Here is a 21,640-nt window from a genome sequence, read left to right as displayed (position 1 = left end):
ATTGGGGAGTGGCAAGATGCATCTGCTTAGTCTAACTAGAAGAGTGGAGCTGAGCGGATAGTGATAACAGCCAACCAGCCCAAAAAAACAAACAGGCGGGAGTCATGACAAGCGCACTTGATTATAATAGATTCTTTCTGCGATTTGGGGTCAAAACAGTCGTTTGATATTATGATTAAACACATCTGATAAACGAGTGTTTAAATGAGTGTTTAGATCATAATCATTATTTTTTTTTCTGCTCTAAGAAAAGACAAACTAGTAGTGAGAGAGGCCTTTTTGTCATGCAACACCAGGATGTGGCAACTTTATATAGGGGACACTGATTCTGATGAAGCAATCAAAGGCCTCTAACTTTTATTGACTGATAAAGGCCCCCTTGTAATAGTTAACTTCTTTAGTTTTACCATTTCAGTTGTGATTATAATGTGATGACTTAAAGGTATGTTCTTCTTCCAGGTGGATCATCAAAATAAGTAGTTCTCCTAATTGTTAATCATTCTGGTGATATAATTACATAAGTCCGTCATACGTGCTCGTCCCATTAGATATCTTTTTCTGCGCATGTGCACTTTCAGGTGTGTATCTGTGGTGAGCTGCAGTTTCAGACATTTATTTAAGCTCACTTTTCTCGCCGCTGTTCTTTGAAAATGGCAGAGGGTCGTAGGAGAGAAAGTGTCTACGAAGTGTATGAGAAGAAAAGAAAGGCCTCAGAAGAGGCAGATATATCCCAGAATGCTTTTCACGGAGAGCTCTCCTCGCAAAGCATTATGGGATTTGCTCTCAGACCGGCCGGCTGTCACTACCCGATAGCAGCGACTAATAACAAAGATGGCGCAGGCACCAAGCGGTGGAGGTGGAGTTACATGACCACCAGATCAAAAATTAGTTATTAGTCATCTGACCGAATAGTAAGTTAAATAAGTTCGCTATAAAGTCCACTGTATAGTTCTCATTCTATTTAGTGATTGAGTGATTTAGGGGTTAAAGCGGACGTTCGGACACAGTAAGCTCGTATGAGCAATCGGAGCTTGTGCACGCTCTCGCACGTGTTTAATAGGCATACCCTCTTGGGAGCAGGTACAGGGTTGTGTATGTGCATTTTTTTTTTTATTCACAAAAATCTTCCACTATACCTTTAAATGTGTTTATCCGTTGTGGTCTGTCGTAGTATAACCCCACTTCTGTTTTCTTGAAGGGGAACCAGTGGGGGGGTTGCATGGGGGGGGGGGGGGGGGGTTGGGGGGGGGGGTTGGGGGGGGAGTCGTTGTTTATTATGTTAATCTTAGATGATTTATTATTTTAGGCCCTTTCTGTAGAAATTTTTTCCTAGGATTTCATTAACCGGTTTTTGTGAAAATGTAAATTTGTCTGTTGTCGTTTAGCATCCCTTTGAACCCTGAACAGTTGTTTATGTGTAAAAAAACAATACTACAAAGTGTAGACAGGGGAGGGTTACAAATCCTACTGCTCACAATAATACCAACTTGTAAAATGTTGAAGTTTATGGTTGTATGAAACAAAAGGTGAACATTTTATTGGGGACAGGGCAGTGTGAATGTGCTGTCACAGTTGCAGGACAGGTTGATGAGTTCATGCAGTGACGTCAATGCATGCAGCACTCAGGCTGGCTGAGGTCCAACTGTAACCCAGCCATATGTGAGCCATCCGATCCGTTGATCAACTCAGTTTAGAAAATAAACCTGGAAGGCACCTGTGCCTTGAGCACCTGCTTAACATACTCTATGGTTATTAGCTGCATATCCGTGTAAAAACACATGCAATCCCATTAAATGAATCACGTGCTGCAGAGAGAAACAACAAACATCCCACCTTTTCTGAAGCTCATAAAAGCCCGACGCTCTAACGCTAGCCGCTTGGCTCTCTCATCCATGTTACTTCTGTTTCGCTGAGGGCTGAAAGAGGCAGGGTAGACGCAGATGCTCTCTAGGTGCTTCAGCATAACAGCTGAATATAACTAATAACCACTCATGGTGCGTCACCCCACAAAAGCACAGGATCAAGAAGATGCTTGAGGTTCAGGTGCTGGATTATGTAGCTGTCACAAGTCTTTCGTCTGTAGGAATCCTCTTACAGAGTTCTGATGGTAAATGAAAGGAAATCCTGCAAACTACAGGAAAAAAAAACTAAAAGGAAAAAATCTGCAAAGCTTCCCCAAATAAAGATGATCCAAAATGACTTCCATCTAGTCCGTTATATAAATAAATCAGAGCCTGTAGATTTCAAATCGCAGTGAAGCTTTAGAGGAGACTTCACATGTTGTTGGAAGGCTGATTGAGGGTGTGTGAGCCTTCATGTGTGTCAAATGTTGGCGAATGTGTGATCAAGCAGCCTGTCACAGCCGTTGCTTTACCCAGTCCTTCAGCCGGTGACAGACGCAAACAGGTGCACTTCCTGGCCACGCACACGTGTGCATGCAGTCACGCACACACAACAGATTCCTCTCCCTTAGCGCTTAGTGTGGTGTCAGTGAAATTCACCTGTAAGGGCGCCTTACAGCTGTTACCTTCTCTTTAGGTCTAAAATTATTACCGACATACACAAGCATTAACTGTGTTCTCTTTTCCTGTCCTCCTTTCTGACTGTTGTTTACTGCCTTTTATGTTTGGAGGGGTTAAAGTTTATGAGGACTTCAGATCATTTTTGGTTAACCCTTTATAGGGCACTCAGTGAAATACTTTGAAAAAGGCAACTTGCCCGAATATATTAAGGAAAATGACAAAAGTGCTTCTATAAGAAATTCATGAAAAAGAAACACCTTTTTGTTGGTGCAACAAAACCATAGAGGCATTAAAGCTACAGTGTGTAATAATTACAGGGATATACAGTCAGAAATGGAATATATTATACATAACTATGTTATTTTATCATCATCTACGAGCTCAGCCTCTTAACCTTAATATTTGCGTTGCCTTAGAATTCGTTATTTATAATTACATAGGAGCGGGTCTCGCAGCCATGGAGGCAGACATCTTTGCGCTACGGCAGCGCAGAGCCAACAAACTAGCGATTGTGAGATCGCCAAAACGTCACAACGATGTAGAAAAAATAACGGGTATATTTATTATCTTAAGTCTACATGAAATCTATACCCTACACAGACTAATGAAATACTATCTGTAAAATTATCTATGTAAACAAACCTCATCACTGGAGAAGGTAGTGATGCGGACGTCGTGGAAGACATTTTGTCCCGTAACGCTCGCCGTACTGTTGGGGGGGAGAAGCGGTGGGGGGGATATGTTCATGTTGCTGCAGTCTGCAGTCTGACCGCTAGATGTCGCTAAAAGTTACACGCTGTAGCTTTAATGCTGATACTGGCACTTATTCACATTTTTTGTTTATAAATCTAAAGATAAATGTTTTTTTTTTGTCTTGTTTTTTACTTTACTTTTTACTTTTCAATTAGCTTTTTTCCTTTCTTTTCTTGACTTGTTAACTTTATTAGTTAACTAGGTATATAAACTGTTTTCTCACCCCTCGTGGGGTGGTATGTGTCATCCTCAAGCTCGGGTCCTCTACCAGAGGCCTGGGAGTTTGAGGGTTCTGCGCAGTATCTTAGCTGTTCCTAGGACTGCGCTCTTCTGGACAGAGACCTCTGATGTTTTACCTGAAATCTGCTGTAGCCACTCTCCCAGTTTGGGGGTCACAGCCCCCAGTGCTCCAATTACCACTGGCAACACTGCTGCTCTTACTTTCCACATCTTTTCTAGTTCCTCCTATATATATATATATATATATATATATATATATATATATATATATATATATATATATATATATATATATATATATATATATATATATATATATATATATATATATATATATGCATTGCCCTAAGGGTTAAATCTGTGGAATGGGGGAAAAAAAGCATTGGTTTATTTTTGTAGCACTTCAAATCAATGACAAAAGCAGATCTTTACCATCTTTCCATTATGCAGCTTATTTGTTGATATAAATGCAAATAAAAAAAAAATCTGAAACTTGTTTGTAAATGTTGTTCCTTTATCAATATAGACTACATAGATTTTAAATTTTTTTCTTCACAAATATAAATCTGAGCCCCCAGCACCTTCAATTTTTAGAGTATGTGTCTACCAGCTTTGCTCTATTTATATTTCCCGTTATTTTATGATGACAGCTCTAGTCAAGGTGTTTGGAGACATTAATAACTGTTTATTACAACTCTTGCCAGTCTACGTCTTTGACTTGGACATTATACAGCTTACAGGAAATAAGCAATGAATCATTTTCTAAAGCAATAATGTAAGATATAAAGAAAAAAATCTATATAAGGGGAAAAAAAATATTTTATGATTTACAAGGTTTTTATTTGTTTCATCTGTGGGAAATTAGTTTTTTATGCGCAGAATATTAAGCGATTTTTTTGACTATTTTACTATTTTAACTTTTATATCTGGGGTTTAACTGTGTTTGACGGTTCAGGTGGGTTCCTAAAGGGCCAGAGCTTTCTTTCTCTGTCTGTCTGTCTGTCACCTTCTTTAAACCTGCCTCTGGGTTTAAAACACCTGTTTACCTCTACTGACAGCTTTGGATGTCTTTGTTATCGAGATTTTGTCCCAGGTGACAACCCCTAATAGGACATGGCATCAAAAGGTGAGAGAGGGCCTGCTTTGATGGTAATAACCTAAGTAGTTTCTTCAAATCTGTCAGTAAGGTTTAAAAGTAGCTAATGTTAGATGTCATGTTCGTGGTATACCGGAGAAGAGAGAAGAAAATGTAGGTTTGCTTCAAAAATAACAAAGTTGGTAAAGCAAAAAACAGAATTAGGTTATGCATTGATTTATTGAGTAAAAGGGGATATTTCTGTGTTTAATTTGTTGGAACATGCATTGTTCTTACACAGCAGGGTTGTTTCTTCTGAAGAAAATTAAAAATCTTTTATTTTTATTTTTTATTTTTTGGAAAGAATAAATAAATCCAGCTTCTGATATATAATAACTCCATACAACAAAACAATCACAATTCTGTCCCTGCTAATTGTGTTTATTATGCTTGTACAGCTGAATGTGAATAATTCCTGCATCTTTGTTTGCATTGTGCTCTGTGTAGGAAACAGAATCTTAGAACTATGATAAACACATTGCTGAAATCAACCCAGCATAAATTAGAGGCTGTTATTCAATGTGTTGCTCCAAATGGGCATATTCAGCTAAGGACACATACGCCAAAGCAGAAGTACTTCAGCGCTCGCCATGACAAGTGCTATCCCGATACTGTTGGCAGTAAGGAAGGATTTTGTTGTAACACCAGCTCCTACTGAGCTGCTAACTTTGCCCGTGTTCCCAAGCAATGTCAATGTCAACCATCCAGTTAATCTTTTTTTTTTCTAATTTTAATACAACTTCACATTTAAAACGTAGAATGATACTTTTTTCCCCAGTGTGCCACCTTTATGCTCAGCAGCTATACTTTAGACAACATGTTGGAGATATTTTGTATGTTTAGGAGCAGAAATGCAACACAAAGATGAGGATGGTGAGGTTCAAGGTGAGGTCTTAACATGAATCAGTGATCATTTTCACTGTCAGGGTTAGGTTATGCTATTGACATATATGATATTGTATGAGCCTAAACACAATGATATAATCATAATGCAATGTCATAATACCATGGAGATAGGCTGCAACTGCAGCACAATGAGGAGTCAGTGAGGTATCATACTTGGCTAATAGATTTAGGAGGTATGACTTTTATTTATTTTTGTTGGACATAGGGTTAGGGTTAGCATGGAGTTTTTTTGTTTTTTGTTTTTTTAGAAAATCAAAGCTGATTTATTAGACTTTTCATTATTTGAAACTGTTCCAAGAATTTAACCAGTAGTTTTTATTTTAGGTTCCCCAAAAAAAAAAAAAAAAAAAAAAAAAAACATTAAGGAGTGTGATTAAAAAAATTATAGTTAAAATATTGGGGTTCTTTTTCTTTCACAGTTAAAGTAAATCAGGGTTTTTTTTTTACTTGAGGAACCCATCAAATGCCAGTCAATCTTCATATTTGCCTTTTTGACCAATAAAAAAGTTAAATATTTACACTAGGATTTGGCAATTTGACATAAAAACCTAATTTCCTATTAGTTTTTTTTTTTTTAACCAAATCGAATTAATGTATTTTTTTTCTCTCTTATGCCATGTTACAGAAAATTAGTAGCTTTTATTTCACCAATCACTCTGGAAAAGTGACCTTTATTTAAAGGGAAATAATATTCAAACTCTGAAACATGCTTGTAATAAAAATACATAACCCCCTAAATATGTGCAGGTGGTGGTATCAAAGAGTGAGCTACTTTATCAGATATGAGTGCACATTTGGACAAAAAAGTGAAAAACTGATCTCTCTCTGGGCTAGGGAAGCCCACTGATGGAAGCAAATCCTTATTTCCCAAAAATTAAATCCTCATAAACAGAAGATTTGGTTAATTGAAAAATGTAATTGATTCACAGCCCTAATTTTCTCAATTTGACAGCCATCATCAATGTGCTTAATGACATCTGTGAGGCAGGAGGCTGTCCGGATTCAGCACGGCTCCTCTGGGTTTTATCAGTCTCCTCAGGTCAGAGTCATCTTCTCTAAATTTTTGGTTAGTACACTCTGATCTTCTTTATGAGCTGGAAACTCCTTGGCAACGGTAACAGCAAATGAGGATGTGTAAACTCATCCTGTGAGCAAAGATCTAAAATAGGTTGTTGCTTAAATCATCTGACTATGAAAGCATTTGTCTCATTGTGGCTGTAAATCTCCAAAATTAGAAATAAACTGATGATAAATAATAAAATAAATAAATAAATCCACAAATGTTGCCAAAACAGTGTTTCAAAACAAATCTCCAGTGTGCATACATTTAATCTGTAAACAGACTCAATACTGTATGTGTTCAAATGAATGACTGATCAGATTATTTATTTCTGACATCAGAATATAACACCGTCTGTGTCAGGATCCATGTTGCTAATATTAAAGGCTGGCATCTCATATTTCGATATAGTTTAGTAATTAGTTCATTGGGTTTATCAGCCAACATGTGTCATGACTTGGTTATATTTAACTTCATAAAAGGTAATGAATCCAAGCTAACACTGATCTCTGCTTCACTTCAATGACCAAATTACAGGAATAAGGCAGAGAGTTCCAAGATATTGGCCGCTGCGTGTTTGGTTTCATTTTCCTTTGAAGAGGCAGAAATGTTATCAAGCATTAAGTTAGCTGAAGTCCAGCTCCTCCTCCTCCACCTGTTAGGATTCTCTTGTTTGCTCTTCGACTACATGTGTGCTGTTTACTGAGTAAATATTGTATAATATTAACAGGAAGCTGCAACTTTTCAATACTAACATGTTCTTTATCATCATAGCCCCCTTTACACCGTAAGCCTTATGGTTTGTTTCCTTGTGGGCATTCTGTTCCCATTCTTTACAAAAGCCATGGACCATGAGTTTAATTCAGCCTAAAAAAAACAGTGCTACACCTTTAATCCAGCAGGGGGCGGGACTAAGAAAGAGCAAATCCTTAAACCCCATTGAAGTTTTTAAAGGACAATCACCTATTTTCCTGAAGCCTGATAAACCAGACTAAATGTGAGATTAAATGTGTAATTTAGTCAGGCCCAGATGAATGAGACATCAGAAGATTGTTGAAGAGAACAACCCGTTTTTTTTCAAACCATGTCTGTGCCTATTGGCCAACGCTCTGACCAATGAGCACAACTGACTGTGACGTAGTAAGCACGACAGAAAGCTGGTGGAGGATGAGCGTAGAGCCTCTTCCTGCTCACTTTTTAATGAAAAACCCCAAGTCTAATCCTTCCCAAACTGATTCCAAAGCTGAGTCAAAAATCGCCATCAGAGCCAGCGGTCCTTCACACCCGGCTAAGCCGAGAGAGGGCTGCTGCAGACGGGCTGTGGTTAGCCCTGGCTGCCCTTAGCCTTGGAGGTCTGCTGGTTGCTGCGGTCCTCTCAACTTCGGAAATAGTTTTTTATTTACGCATTAAATCGGTAAATGGACCATATAGTGATGCTTTAAAGTACTATATTCTTGCCTCAAATTATCTTTAAATGTACTTTTATTGAACAACAGCAACAGAAAGAGAACCTTTAACTTTGAATGGAATGTGTCCATGCTACTGTTCAATAGTTGTTCCCATCTTCCTTGTTGTGCTTTCTCCAGTGTCGTGCAGCTTTGTCGTCACGCCCTCAAAACCCTGCATCCAAAAATTCAAAGCCCTTCTCTGCGTTGTAATTGGTCCGCCACTTCTAGGGCCTGGGGCATTAATCGAGGCTAGACCAAACTCGCCGGCAAAAATGATTTTGGCTGCATGCGGGTGGGGCTAGTTTACTAGGCTAATTTTCCTTTTGTTTCATTATGAAACTTTCAGCTAATTAATAATCATAGATAACAAGCTTTAGGGCCCTAAAGGAAGCAAAGACCCCCTTTGTAAATATTTAAAAAATGCAGGTTTCAGGTTTTCAAAATTAGTACTTTCATCCAGAATGCTGCTAACTTAACCTATTATCCCGAAAACACATAGTGGCACACAGTATTGGCAACAGAATACTGTTTTTAAGACACTGAAGCTGTTTAGATTGGAGTGTTAGTGAGATGCGCCATCCAGAATGACTAGGCTATGAACTAGATCAAAGCATGTTAGAAAGAAGAGGTGACCCCTTGCTATGAAGCCCCATGTGAAAAGCAAAACTTAAATTGTAAGCTACTGCTTTGAAATTTACAAGACAACACGCCGACAGCACCCCCTACTGTTGAGATGGAGCTAAAGCTAGCCAGAGCGAACTATTGCGCCAAACCCATTCTATTTTTTGTTTGTTTGTTGTAACTAATTGGAGAGGATGGTTTGACTATCAGAAAACTGACTCATATTTTAGGAACTCTCTTTTGTGATTATTTGTTTATAACCTCTAAGGTTTATTTATTTATGTATTTATTTTTATTTACAAATTTTTAGCCACATTTTTTGTTATTCTCAAATGAGATAATGTCAAAACATATATTGTTATGGACAGACAAACAGACAGACAGACAGATGGATAAATGGATTTATGTCAAAGTTGATATATTTAAGGCTGCTGAAGATCTGTCCTATTATCGATCTCATTTTATTTTGTTGTTAATCAAGAGTAAAACTAACTGATAATATTTTCCGTCTAAAAGTTTGTTATTCAAAAATTACATTTTTTCTACCTACTAAAGAGTAATTTAAAATTAAATTAAATATTTCAAAATTTTATTTAAGGACGCTGGAATTATAGAAAAGGTGAATACTTTGGCAGGCAATTAAAGACTGTTTAACAATCTACCACTAGATGGCGACAAATAGTAACACTAAGGATTTACTGGAAGCGGAACCTTCCTTTCAGCCGCAAATAGAGGGAACTGTAATAATGACGGACAGTTATGGCAGCGAAAACAGCAAAACGAACATCTTAGCATAATATAATCATTAACATTAAATAACATTTTCCGTGTTAGAATGATCACAGTTTGATATTTAAAAGTTTACTCGTTCTTTTTTTTGCGGCGACCTACTGAGCGCAGAAATTCACGTTATTTAGTTAAACCTGCTGGAGTTTAGCTATGTGGGGTGAAATCGACCCTCCTGCTAAAGCACAGCCCAGTTTGTGTGAGAGTGAAAACAGGGAGGTATTACCAGAGGAACCTGCTGGTCCTTTACAGACATACGAACACTACAGACCCAGATACTCCACGGATAGCAGGACGGACCTCCAGCAGGACCCCTCCGTGAGATTTCAAAGGCTTTTCTTAGAAGTTGTGGTACCTTTTCTTCCTCTGATTGCTGTGTTTCTCCCTGCAGGCAGAGCCTAGCTGTGTGGGAGACATGATAGAGTCTGTAGCCATGAGTGGGAGCCCAGTGAAGAGCCAGCAGATCGGAGAGGCTGAGCTGACCTACGGGGAGCGGAGAGAGGAGCTGCTGCATCAGTACCGCAGCAGACCGCTGGTCTTCCTGGAGAGGTACCATGTAAGTGACAGCACATCCTTTACGGCTTCTGCATGCAGATAGGAGCCATATTTCTCCTAGCTGCTGATCAAAAACTCCCAGAAAGACATAGATCAAAGCAATACTTCCTCTGGAACAGTAACCCATAGATCTAAATGCTTCCACTGTTATTAAATAGACACCAGTGCTTCCTTGTTTTCAGCATCTCCCATTTGCCTAAAACCAAACAGTGACTATTATGACCAAACACCTCAGCTTTATGTCTCCAATTTTGTTGTATGTGTTCTGGATGCATTTGCAGACTAACCAGGCATGTTATGTTGTTCTTAGATCAATGGCTTCTTCATTTCTGAGTGGCCTTTCAGGTGTGGTTTCACTATGGATAATGCATGGCAGCTTTTGACTGCATCTTCACAAGGTCTTTGCTTTTATTCAAGGTTGATTCTCTGCACCAAAACAAACTATTTCCTTAACAGTATTAGGTCTGGATATTCTCACGGCTTATACTTATGTTAATATTAAGAAGTTGCAACTCATTTTTTTTGTTTTAAAGCATGTCTCTCATGTTGTCTTAAAGGGGCATAGTCACACTGTAACATTTTTAGATTTATAGGCTAAAAGTTCGCTCTAGTTGCATACAAAGTATTTCTGAAAAAGGATCCTGTCCTCCTGGGGTATTTTTTTTTTTTCATGTGTGCTAAGCCTTGCTTTTGCACAGTTTGTAAATAAAGCCCTTTGAGTACACAAGGAAGTAATGTTCTTAGCAATTTAGCATGTTCCAACAAAGTTGTTGAAATAGTAAAGAAAAGTCCAGGATGCATTGTGAAGGAAACGCCAAAAAAATATTTGTTTCCAAGACGGATAAGACTGAACTAGAACTTAAAATACAGTATAAACATTGGTGTTCTCTGAAGTGGGAGCTAAGGCTATGGAAGCACTCGCGGGTGGCTGCAGAGTTATGCATAAATAGATGATCTTATTAATAGTTATACTAGTGATAGCAAAGGTTTTCTTAGTCTACAGTCTAAGTACTCATGCCTAGGCTGCGTTAAATCATTTGATCACCCGTGTTCAATCCGAGCAGGAGGGTTTCTCAGATTGTGTACACAAAGAGGGAAACATCTTTAAGCATTAACAGAATTGATTAAAGTCATGTTTAACAAAATCATTGATTTAAGCACAAGTTGCAGAGTAAGTCTATACTTTCTTTCTGAGGGCTGTTTTCTTCTTGACCATATCTGAGAAAGCAGGAAAATGGCGCAGCCCTACTAAATGTTTTCCAATCTATCTAAAAACGCATGACTTTTTAAAATTTCTTTTATTGGAAAATGTTTTACCTTCACGCTGTTCCCCCGTTGATGTTTGCTAGGAACAGGAATTTTCTTTTCCCTTGATGATCTGATAGTAGGTTTTTAGGAGGGTTATCTAGAACTTAAAGATGCAATAGAACCGTTTATTTAATTAGCATCGGTTGGTCTTTGACTACGCCAAGCTGTTGCTTTACCAAAAGTCATTACAGGACAATCAGGCTCTTTACTATGTAGCTGCCTCAGTTGTCCCCATCTGGATTTCCGATACTTCTGCCAGCAGATGGCACCACATCTGTTCTTGTCTGCTTATCACAAATTAAGCTGGACTTCTGTTTAAGCTAAAAAAAAAAAAAAAGGGGGTAATCTAAACACCACCAGGAGGGACACTTGATGTATATAATTTTATTTTATCGTGATCAAATGGTTTTTGGTCTTATTAAGGCATTTAAGTTAACTCTACCCCTTAAAAATACATCCACAGATTATCCAGAAGCAAACAAAGCAGTGGCATCCTTCTGTGATCTTCTTATAATTGTTTAAAGGTATCATAGCCGCTGGAACACATTTTAACAGGAGGGTGCTGAGGAAGCATGTGGGTCGTTATGGCTACTGATTGTGAGGACACACATGCACTATTTGAAACTATTTCACCATATTCTGAGAAAAGACAGCTTACAACAAGTGGAGGATTGGAGAAACAACTGACATTGAAGGAGAGCAAAAAGGCAGACTGTTGCTTTGCTGCAGGAAACAAACTCTATTTCAAATTTCTATTTTTTTTTTATTATTATAAAACATCATCTCTAGGTTCATTTGACTGCAGTTGATATCTTTTTTTTTTGTCATGGTGCACATATAGTGAAACTTACTGTGTACTACATGGGCTCATCCTGAACAGTTTGGGTGGTTGAATGGCATAAATGGCAGGACTCACATTGTTATGATGAGGATCAAGCCATACGGCAATCGATTCAAAGTTATTTGTTTTTAACTTTTAGCACCGTATGATTATTTTTTTCTCACATAATTTCACATAATCACATTTATTTATTTTTTATAGTCCAGGCTTACTTGTAATTCTGTTGCTTCTCCAGCAGGGGGAGCTGCAGCCCTCCAGCACGAAAGGTGTTGTAAAATTAGTTGGTATACCTTCAGAATCTGATATAAAACAATAATATAAAACTTCATCAGACAGTGTGGAGAAAACAAAGTTTCAAATACCTGTGCAGTGTGTTAGATTTGTTTTTGATTTTTTTAATCTTTATTTACTGAAAGGCAACAGCCAACAACAACCACCAGAGTGTTAACATATTAAAACTAAAGAAAAATTAATTCCCTGACAAACCTTTTATCTGAATGGATAACAAAATACCAAACAAACAACATTCATAGTGTCAAATGAAAATGAGCTTAATAAACTGATACCATATTTCTTACACTTTGTGCTCTTCCCCATCGCAGGCCCATTTGAAGCCCGACCACCTTCCTGCTTTTTCCCACGTCAGCTCAGACCCGAGGGCTCAGCACTACAGCCAGTTGGTGCAGAAGCGAGCTGCAGGACGCACCAACAGAACCAGAGTCAGAAACCACCGTTATGCAGCCCTCAGGGCGCTACAGAAGGGTAGGGGTTTGGTGAAATGATTGAAAGCCCTTCTACTGATTAATAAGATCTTTATTTTATCTTTATTTTATTTTTTATCACCAGACAGCATACTCTCTGTGCAATGTGGAAATAAGAATAATTGTCTTGATGCCAAAAAAGAGCCCAGCAGATTTTACTTTCACAAGTGGAGCAGTACGGCTATCGCCATAGTGTTCCGCATGATTTATGCATATAAATTGCTTTATTATAATTCATGCTGGGAGTATTACAGATTATATGGACACTGCAATGTCAGTAGAACAGGAAAGGAAAAAAAGGAGAAAAGATGAAAGAAAGAGGAGAAAATGGGGAGATAATGATAAAACGTCTTCAGTCTGCTTCATCACCTGCAAAGAGATGTAAAAAGAACAGCACAACCAACAGATATAGTATAAGAGATACACTAAAGTAAATACTATCAAGACGTATAAGTGGTATTATTTAATCTGACATGTATACTGTTGTAGCTGAAGATAAGAATATGGGCTTTCTGTATGGAAGGGAATCTCTAAGTACCTGGGACCAATTTAATCTTTATTGAGTACAATGACTGTCACTCAGTAGTCTGGCAATCAGAGTCAAAGCTTTCCTGTTTTATGGTATGGAAGGTTTTGTGGTTGCATAACTCTTACTAGTTCTAGAAACGTAGCGGCTGCACCACAGCTTTGCACCTGGAACCTTACACAAAGAAATCAGAGGTGGGTAGAGGACCAAATATGTAGCATTACTGTAATCTATTTTAGTCAAGTGTATAAAAAGTAATTATTCAAGTAAGAGTAAAAAAAGTATTTTGTAATAAGGCTGCTGAAGAACTGCGTAACTGATCATGAGATCTGATTCACCTTTTAGATTAATGTAAGAAGACAGACTGAAATATAATCCCTCTGTTCCATTGGATGGGAAAGGGGTGCAGCTGTGCTTGGCCATGCAGTAACTCTAGTCATTCAGAGCTTTTCCAGCCTGTGAGTCTCTGAAGCATCCCCCAGATGCATCAGTGCTCACTGCTTCTCTGAAATATGTAGCATGTTCTTCCTTTTTTTTTTTTCTTCCTTGCTGCAGTGACGCCATGTCAATGTGGAGCAGAGCGGATCATCAGACACGAAGTCAGTTGATCAAAAGCAAAGTGGATCCAGTCGAGTTTACAAGACTACATGAGCAGACTTTTGATTGCGTTTTAGTCTAGAATTAAAGTAGTTTGATCAAGAAGTTATTAGCAAAGTCTTTGCAATCTGGACTGTTATAAGAAAGTAAGAAATTCTGTTCATATAGTTTATGAATAAAAAAGAAAAATGAAATGTTTGAACTCACTTTATTGATGAGAGATCCAAAGAAAGCAGCCCCAAAAAATGCCAGTAGTGCTTCCCAAATAAACCCTTTACAGAATTTTGTTCTATTTATAGCCTACAAATGATCTACTACCATACGATAGTCCATCCTTTTGTTATATGAGTCCAACCACAGAGAGGCGCTCCGCTCTAAATCACTGCTGGTGGAATAGCGTACCTGGCAGAAAGCATATTGCAGCGACACCACTTTCACACTCCCATTAACCAAGGGGTAAGGTTATGTGCAAATTCTGGCACTAAAGTAAAATTAATAATATAGTATAATTATAAAGCAACAACTTCTGTCAGAAGAAACAGTTTTCCAAATGATTTTTTTTTCTCTACATAGAACTACGATACATCCGTACAGTTGGCATTGTATACAATAGGGCTGCAAATAATGATTATTTTGCTAATTGATTAATCGATTAGTAATCAGATATCAAAACATTCCTTAAAGAAGATTTTTTGCTAAATTAAACCATATGAAAATAAAAGTTTTCCCCTTCAGGAGCTCTGATAGAGCATATTGACAGATGAAAAGTTTTTTATCTAAAATATTTATATATTTTTTCACTATCTTGTTATAATTACTTCTCTAAGTGGGTTGCTCTGTGAACTAGAGAAATGTTTTATAGTCTCTATACTGAATTTAATGATTATTAGATTACTAAATTAGTTGATGATTACTTAAATAATCGGTTAATCCAATAAAGTGTACATGATAGAACTTTGTAAAGTAGCTTCAGTAATCACTATGTGCTGTTTACAGTATATTACCTTGAGTTTTGCGTATCTAAAATAAATTTGTGCACAAAAAGCAATGCACAATTTTAACATAAATGTCAATGATGTGTCTGTTTTGGAGGCTTTGTGTAAAAGCTTGTTTTTCAATCAGTAAAGTTACTTTCATTGGGTCGAGTTGACATACATTTTACTAAAGTAAGAATCATAATGATATTACTCAGGTAAAAGTTAAAGGTTTAAAAAAATCAACAACAAAAAAAAGAATAAATGTAACTAAGTCAATAAATCTAGTTACTGCCCACCTTTCTGAACAAGTAGAAATTCCCCATATAAAGAAAATAGGGAATTAAGAAGGTTTAGTCACACTGTCAATGCATTGAGTCATGCAGCACAATAGATACTAGTTTAAATATTAACTATACTAACTATTAACTTTAGTTTTTACCTGATCATGTCTGAACTAATGAGCTAACAATAACCCTGATAACACCAGACGTGTCAAAAGTATTAATATTTATTACTTAAGTAGAAGTATAAATCCTACTGTTTAAAAAACCCTTTTGTAGAAGTTACAGTATCAACATAAGCATTATGCTCAAATACATTGTAAAAGTACCAATTTTAAGACTACTTGAAGTCTAAAAGTAATGAAGGACAAAATGTTAAGGACAGAAGCTTACCTGCACTATCCTATTAAAGGAATATTTTTCTACAATTCTGGATGATAATTTCCTTATACTGAATATTCTTAGATATACAACTAAAGGTAACAGTGTCAAATTTAACTTTTCATCATCGTCAAAAAATCTTTATTTTTGGTATGTGGCAAAGAAGAAGTTGGTGCAGTACTGACTCCAACGACAAAGAAATTAATTGTCTGGATGAATTTTTTTTTTAAATACCAACAGGCCATAACAAAAATGAGCTTATATGAAACAAAACTAACAAGTCTATTTTTAAAATGTACAGAAGAAAGTATAGAAAAAAAGAAGAAAACAAAAATAATTACTCCAGTAAAGTGTAGATAGCTAAATTTCTACTTAAGTAACAAAGTATTTGTACTTTTTTACTTGACACCTCTAGATAACACTAATACTCACCTGCCACATGCTGCTCTCTCCCTAATATCAGCGAGAACTTTCAAATGACCCAGAATCATTTTTTTTTTATATTGATCGCTGTGAGTTAACTGCATCAAAGTTCATTTTCACTTGTAATGCAAAGACTATTCCTAAGTCTTCTTCTCTAAATACTTCAAAGGGCTTCTTTAGTGTGAAAGGTAGGTTGAAAAAACATATTTCTCTGAAAAAAAGATCTTCAATGATTGTGAGTTTACTTTAATTTAAAGCGCCAAAATAAATAACAGCCATTCTGTTAATATATAGTGAATGCTGTTTTTTGATCTGCTGTATGTGGATGGAAAAATCACAACAGGATGAAACACACGCAACACCTGACATTTAAGTTACAAGATGGTGACAAATGCATGTAGATTAGGAATTTTGTGTGTTTCAACATAGATTAAGTGAACAGGTCATAGGGACAATCTGGAGGTGTGTGCGCGAAGCCACACACATGAAAAGCCCAGGTTAATTAGGGAGTGTTTTTGTCGCAGAAAGGAATCAGAATGACAGGTTAGACATTTTGTATCTATGGTTATCCTTTGAAATATTTATAGAGGTCTATGCTGTGTTAGAAGAAGGAATCCGAAGATCGTCACCACTGTTCTTTGAAAATATTTTCCTAAACCATTTGATGATGAACTGGAGATGTCAATCTTTCCTCTTCCTCTTCTCTTCTCATTGCAGCGGGTGAGTATTTCAGTGAGGAACAGATGCGGATGAGGGAGCCGCTGCTGTATGAGCAATATATTGGCCAGTTCCTGACTGACGAAGAGGTCCCTGTCATTTCTTAGTCAACAATATTTTTCGATGTGCATATATAGACAGAATCTTGAAAATGACGAACTGCTTGAATTGATTTATATTTTAGGTGTTGGAGCGTTCCCAGGAGGCCATGCTGGAGGGTGCACAGGAGGGACAAGGAGGAGGATCATGTGGGCTTGCCAATCTCCTTCTGAACTCCTACCAGGAGCGTCTCATCCAGAGCCGTCTGCAGGAGCAGCAGGAGAGAGAAGATGGTGCCCAAGAGGAGGATGAAGATGATGAGGGTAAGAGTGTTGGAACTGGCAGAGATGTCAGAAAATGTAGTTTTAGTTTCTCTTCCAGTCTCCATCCAACCGATGCATGTTTGTCACGTAGATGACGGAGAACAGCCGAAAGGATGGGAGCCCAACGCAGAGGAGAAGGCTCTGCTGAGGGAGGAGTTCATCAGTCAGATGCATCAGCGTTTCCTGGATGGCAAAGACAAGGATTTTAACTACAGGTCGGTTAAGGTCATTGCTACGTTGAGAATTTATATTTTAATTTACAAATGAATCTAAAAAGGTTGGAATAGAAAGGGAAAGTTTTTTTTATTTCATTGAGTAAATTAAAAAGAAAAGAGAAATTCATATTTTTGAATAGAAAATTAGAATATCATATAAGACTAGTAGAAATTCATTACTAATATAGAGATGTAAGGTTTATCGCTTGCCCTCTAAATGGAGGATATCCTATAAAAAGAGGCTAGAAAGTTTAGAGTAGGGGTAACCAATTAAAACTCAGTGGTGTCCGAATAAAGACAATCATCATCCAGTAAAGGTCCGGAGACATTTTTAATTATAATCTGTTACTTTTAACAGAATTGACACAAAATTAAAATTATGCCCCCATGTTAAACATTAACTTGTTAAATAAAAAATTATATAAAAAAAATATAAAATTTTTCCATTTTAAAATCTAAATGGCTTTTTGAAGTAGAGAACAACAATCGTTCAGTTTCTAATTCACATCTTTTATAAAACACCTGAACTGACCGTTTGTTTTTGTTTTTTCTTTCTTTTTTCTGGCTTAATGAGAGCAGAGGGCTTTATGCTGCCCTGCAAGGCTTTAAACCTGGGTTTGAATGGAGACAAAGCCATTCTAAAGCACATATCAGGGTTCTCATTTTGATCCTGGATCCATATTTATTTTTGATTCTGTTCATGGAGAATCCTGCTTCACAGCAGCAGGTTGAGCCAAACATACTCTAAATGTGCAGGGTCATCTTTGAGCACCATTGCACTTTTCTGTCACCAGTTCACCACAGTTCTTCGAGCAGTCCACACTTTCTCTTTTTCTCATCATCTTCTCCTTCTTTCCCATCGTCCGACTTGCCACAGGTTTGCTTGCTGTGTCTAAAAGTAGCAGCAGCAGCAACACAGAATGACAGCAGCTCATTGGCTAATTTGTATGACATGTAGCCTGGTGCTGGACACTCTGGAGGGCTTTACCGTAGAAACAGTAGAAGCACTGCAAGTGAAATTAGACACTGCCGTCGGACACCATGCGGTAATATATAAATGTTTTAAATCAGGTTGGGTCCGGATTAGCCAGCAGGTGGGTCCAGATCCGGACCACGGTCTGCTAATATGTGACCTCTGGTTTAGAGCAAAGAAAAAATGAAAATGGATGCATTAGCAATAAGAAATACTAGATTACCACCTGCAGCTTCAAGCAGATGTCACAGCAAATGGACACGTCTGGGATATTTGTTGATGACAGGAGGATGAGAGAATCCAGACCAATGTGATCACAGTGGAAATGTATAACTATTCAGCGAACACATGATCCTTAAATATTCCTATGAATCAAACATAATGGCAAGCATGAACTGGATATCTTAGTATTTGGATACATCTGCAGTTCTGCGTCCAGAAATACGTTAGATTTTTGATTGATTAAATCTCGAAGCATTGTTCATATAGAAACTGATGTCTGGATTGCAGATCATCACATCCTTAGAGCTATATCAACATAAGAACCTGAAGTATCTGTGTATATTGGGATTAGTAGCATCTGACCGAAAGTTACATTTTTTATTGATTACTTGAATTAAAAATGATCTTTTAATTAATTGATATATCATAAAACCTTCAGTATAGCCTTCATATCTAAAAATATATTACGATAAAATATCTGAAATTTTTAATAGCTTGGTTCTTTTAAATATATAATAACTGAATTTTGTATGTTGCAGTGAGGTGGATGATAACCCTGACTATGACAACCTGGACATTGTCAGCAGAGATGCTGAGGATAAATACTTTGATGAAGATGACGAGGAGGAGGAAGAGGAGGAGGAGATGGAAAAGGATGATGAAGAAGAGAACATGGCTGAGTAGGGAATGGTTCATTCAGAATGACTCTGCTGCTCTGATTCATCTGTAAATAAGAATGTAAAAATATAAACATTTGAGATTTGGATTGTTACATTTGTCTGCATTAAAAAGCATTTTGGTCTTTTACTACTCTGTTTTGTTCTTTCACATCTTTATATAAAAGATCTAGCAGATTCAAATTTGTTCTTATTAGTAACCAATACTATCTGAACATGCTTTTGGCAAAAAGGAGCTTTAGGATTTCAGAGGAATCAGTTGTGATCAAACCCTAAACAGAAGACTGGTGCTGTTCCTTTAATTATCTCTGCCACAAATAAACAGGAAACAAAGCTTTAAGGGAAGTTAACTTTACAGTTTAGAGGTAATATCACAGCAATTACTTTTTGGTGTCCTATGGAAGATTATCCTGCAGAGAATGGGATTGAATGTATTCTGTGTCAAGAAAGCAGAGATGGGAAGTAACGAAGTACAAATACTTCGTTACTGTACTCAAGAAGATTTTTCTGATATTTTTACTTTACTACTTATTTTTATGGCGACTTTTTACTTCTACTCCTTACATTTTTAAACAAATATCTGTACCCTCTACTCCTTACATTTTAAAAAAATTGGCTCGTTACTTTAGTTTTGAATCATTTCAATGGAGTTACCGTTATTATTTTTCACGTCATCAATACCAAATTCAATCTAATTGGATGGGAATCTATGTTGCATTTGACGCACCACTACAAGATGAATCGACAGATTCGGCGGTATTCATTGGCGGCAAATCATTGCAGCTTGGTGGCGGTGGCGTTAGCATAGTAGTATGGACACAACGGAGATCTAGTCCTATTGGCAGACATCCATTTAAAATGTAGGCAGCGGCATGAAAAAAGTGGTTTCTACTTTTATACTCTAAGTAAATTTACAAGCCTGTACTTTGTTACTTTTACTTGAGTAAAGAAGTTTAATCAGTACTTCCACTTTTACCAGAGTATTTTTTAACACAAGTATCTGTACTTTTACTCAAGTACGGAAAGTGAGTACTTTTGCCATCTCTGCAAGTAAAGCTGCAGTGGTTCCCGGCCCGTTCATACGAAGACGAACACGGTTAATTTTCAGAAAGACTCTGTCCAAATGAGAGGAACTAGCACCACTTCAAACACTAGTAGTTTCCCAGGCTCATTCGGACACTGTGACATTGCCACAGAAACATGCAAAAAAAAGCCCAAAAAACATCAGGCATGTGCAGACCCAATATCTGGCTGTGCAGTATCAGCCAATGTGTATACATGAAGAACTGCATACTACTTGGATGTAAAATAATTGCCATCATGTTTTTGTCAAACTGCCTACGTTAGTGAGAAAGACTAACACAAAGTGAATCCAGAAGAAATGTTGATTGCCTACCTGGAATTGGTGACAATGATTGAATAAAGTTCTGGCTCTCAAAATGGTATCGGTGCCCTATTTGTTGGTACTCTCTGATACCGATATCACAATTTTAGTGCAGTATCGGGGACCCCTGATACTGATTTCGGTGCAACACTAGTAAATACAACAGGTCAGATACAAGCATTTATGCGTGTGGATTGCAGCTCTAATGTGGCTTGGTAATTGGCAGGCCATACATAGTATTAAAGTGGAGCTCATCTTAAAGCTTCATTTTCAGCAACATTTAATAATCAGACTACAGCAACATGAAGCAATTTCCCCAACGCTTCTCCGTCTCGCACAACACAGGGCCTTACATGGTTCAGAATGGCTTCTGCAATGTCAGCATAACGTAGCTTGTCAAGTGATGACGAGATTTGATTATTGTGAGATGAGATATTACACTGTGCCTTTCCTCAGTCAAATAGAAGTAACCTTGAACCTGTCTCTATGCTGGAGTTATGTGAGGAGTTGGGATTGAGATGAAGGGAGCGGTTGCCTCCTAACACTAGACAAGGGTAGGGTGTTTAAGACTCCCTAATGCCGTGAACGGCAGAGACAGCTGTCTTGAAATGATTTTATCTGACTGGTGAAAAATGTATATCTTTGATGAACTCAAAGTTGTTTCTCTTGGGAACACCCAATGTTCGCGTGTGAGAATTCTCTTTATATGCAGGGGTGGGAAACCACCCTGCCAGAGCCTCATTAACAGTTCAATTTTATTTATTTATTTTTTTTTTTCATACTGTTGTTGTTAGCAAAAAGTTTAGCCATATATTTTAAAGATAAAAAAAAGTAGTACTTTAGCTGATTTAGTTTTGTTGTGTTAGTTTTTTGGGGGGTTTTGCCTGTGTTACAATTTAAGACGTCAAAGTTTTTGGTTTGTATTTCACTGGATATGTTGGTCTTTTTTCTTTTTTTTCCTTGGCTAAA

General features: G+C 37.4%; 2 protein-coding genes across 8 annotated transcripts in view; one reads left to right on the top strand and one right to left on the bottom strand.

The window, feature by feature from the left end:
* Nucleotides 1-2,394, bottom strand: part of LOC119780313 (myocardin-related transcription factor A-like) — a 53,036-nt gene extending 50,642 nt beyond the window's left edge. For 3 of the 7 annotated variants that reach the window (XM_038280307.1, XM_038280310.1, XM_038280308.1), the window contains exon 1: nt 1,834-2,393. In XM_038280307.1, coding sequence (XP_038136235.1) covers nt 1,834-1,963 — 130 coding nt within the window. In that variant the 5' untranslated portion in view covers nt 1,964-2,393. Of the gene's footprint in view, nt 1-1,833 lie in introns of all 7 variants that reach the window. The other 4 variants (XM_038280309.1, XM_038280311.1, XM_038280312.1 and 1 more) reach the window with 4 other exon arrangements.
* A 7,030-nt stretch (nt 2,395-9,424) lies between these two features.
* Nucleotides 9,425-19,417, top strand: ccdc97 (coiled-coil domain containing 97). Its single transcript, XM_038280306.1, has 7 exons — nt 9,425-9,789; nt 9,863-10,027; nt 12,778-12,937; nt 16,839-16,927; nt 17,023-17,200; nt 17,292-17,415; nt 19,150-19,417. Exons 1-7 carry the CDS (start codon nt 9,625-9,627, stop codon nt 19,292-19,294), a joined length of 1,026 nt encoding a protein of 341 aa, XP_038136234.1. The 5' UTR covers nt 9,425-9,624; the 3' UTR covers nt 19,295-19,417.
* The last annotated feature ends 2,223 nt before the right edge of the window (nt 19,418-21,640 follow it).

Source organism: Cyprinodon tularosa, unplaced genomic scaffold (assembly GCF_016077235.1).
Source record: "Cyprinodon tularosa strain WSP-4 unplaced genomic scaffold, ASM1607723v1 ctg159, whole genome shotgun sequence".
NCBI classification, from domain to species: domain Eukaryota; kingdom Metazoa; phylum Chordata; class Actinopteri; order Cyprinodontiformes; family Cyprinodontidae; genus Cyprinodon; species Cyprinodon tularosa.
Note: the sequence above shows the minus strand (reverse complement) of the source record. Positions and strands in the feature narration are given on the sequence as shown.

Bases quoted from the DNA above. Each gene is read 5' to 3' on its own strand.
- ccdc97 (XM_038280306.1), top strand. From the start codon at position 9,625: ATGTGGGGTGAAATCGACCCTCCTGCTAAAGCACAGCCCAGTTTGTGT. The intron at 9,790-9,862 runs GTGAGATTTCAA...TTCTCCCTGCAG, and splicing joins ACCTCCAGCAGGACCCCTCC to GCAGAGCCTAGCTGTGTGGG. The intron at 16,928-17,022 runs GTCCCTGTCATT...TTTATATTTTAG, and splicing joins AGTTCCTGACTGACGAAGAG to GTGTTGGAGCGTTCCCAGGA.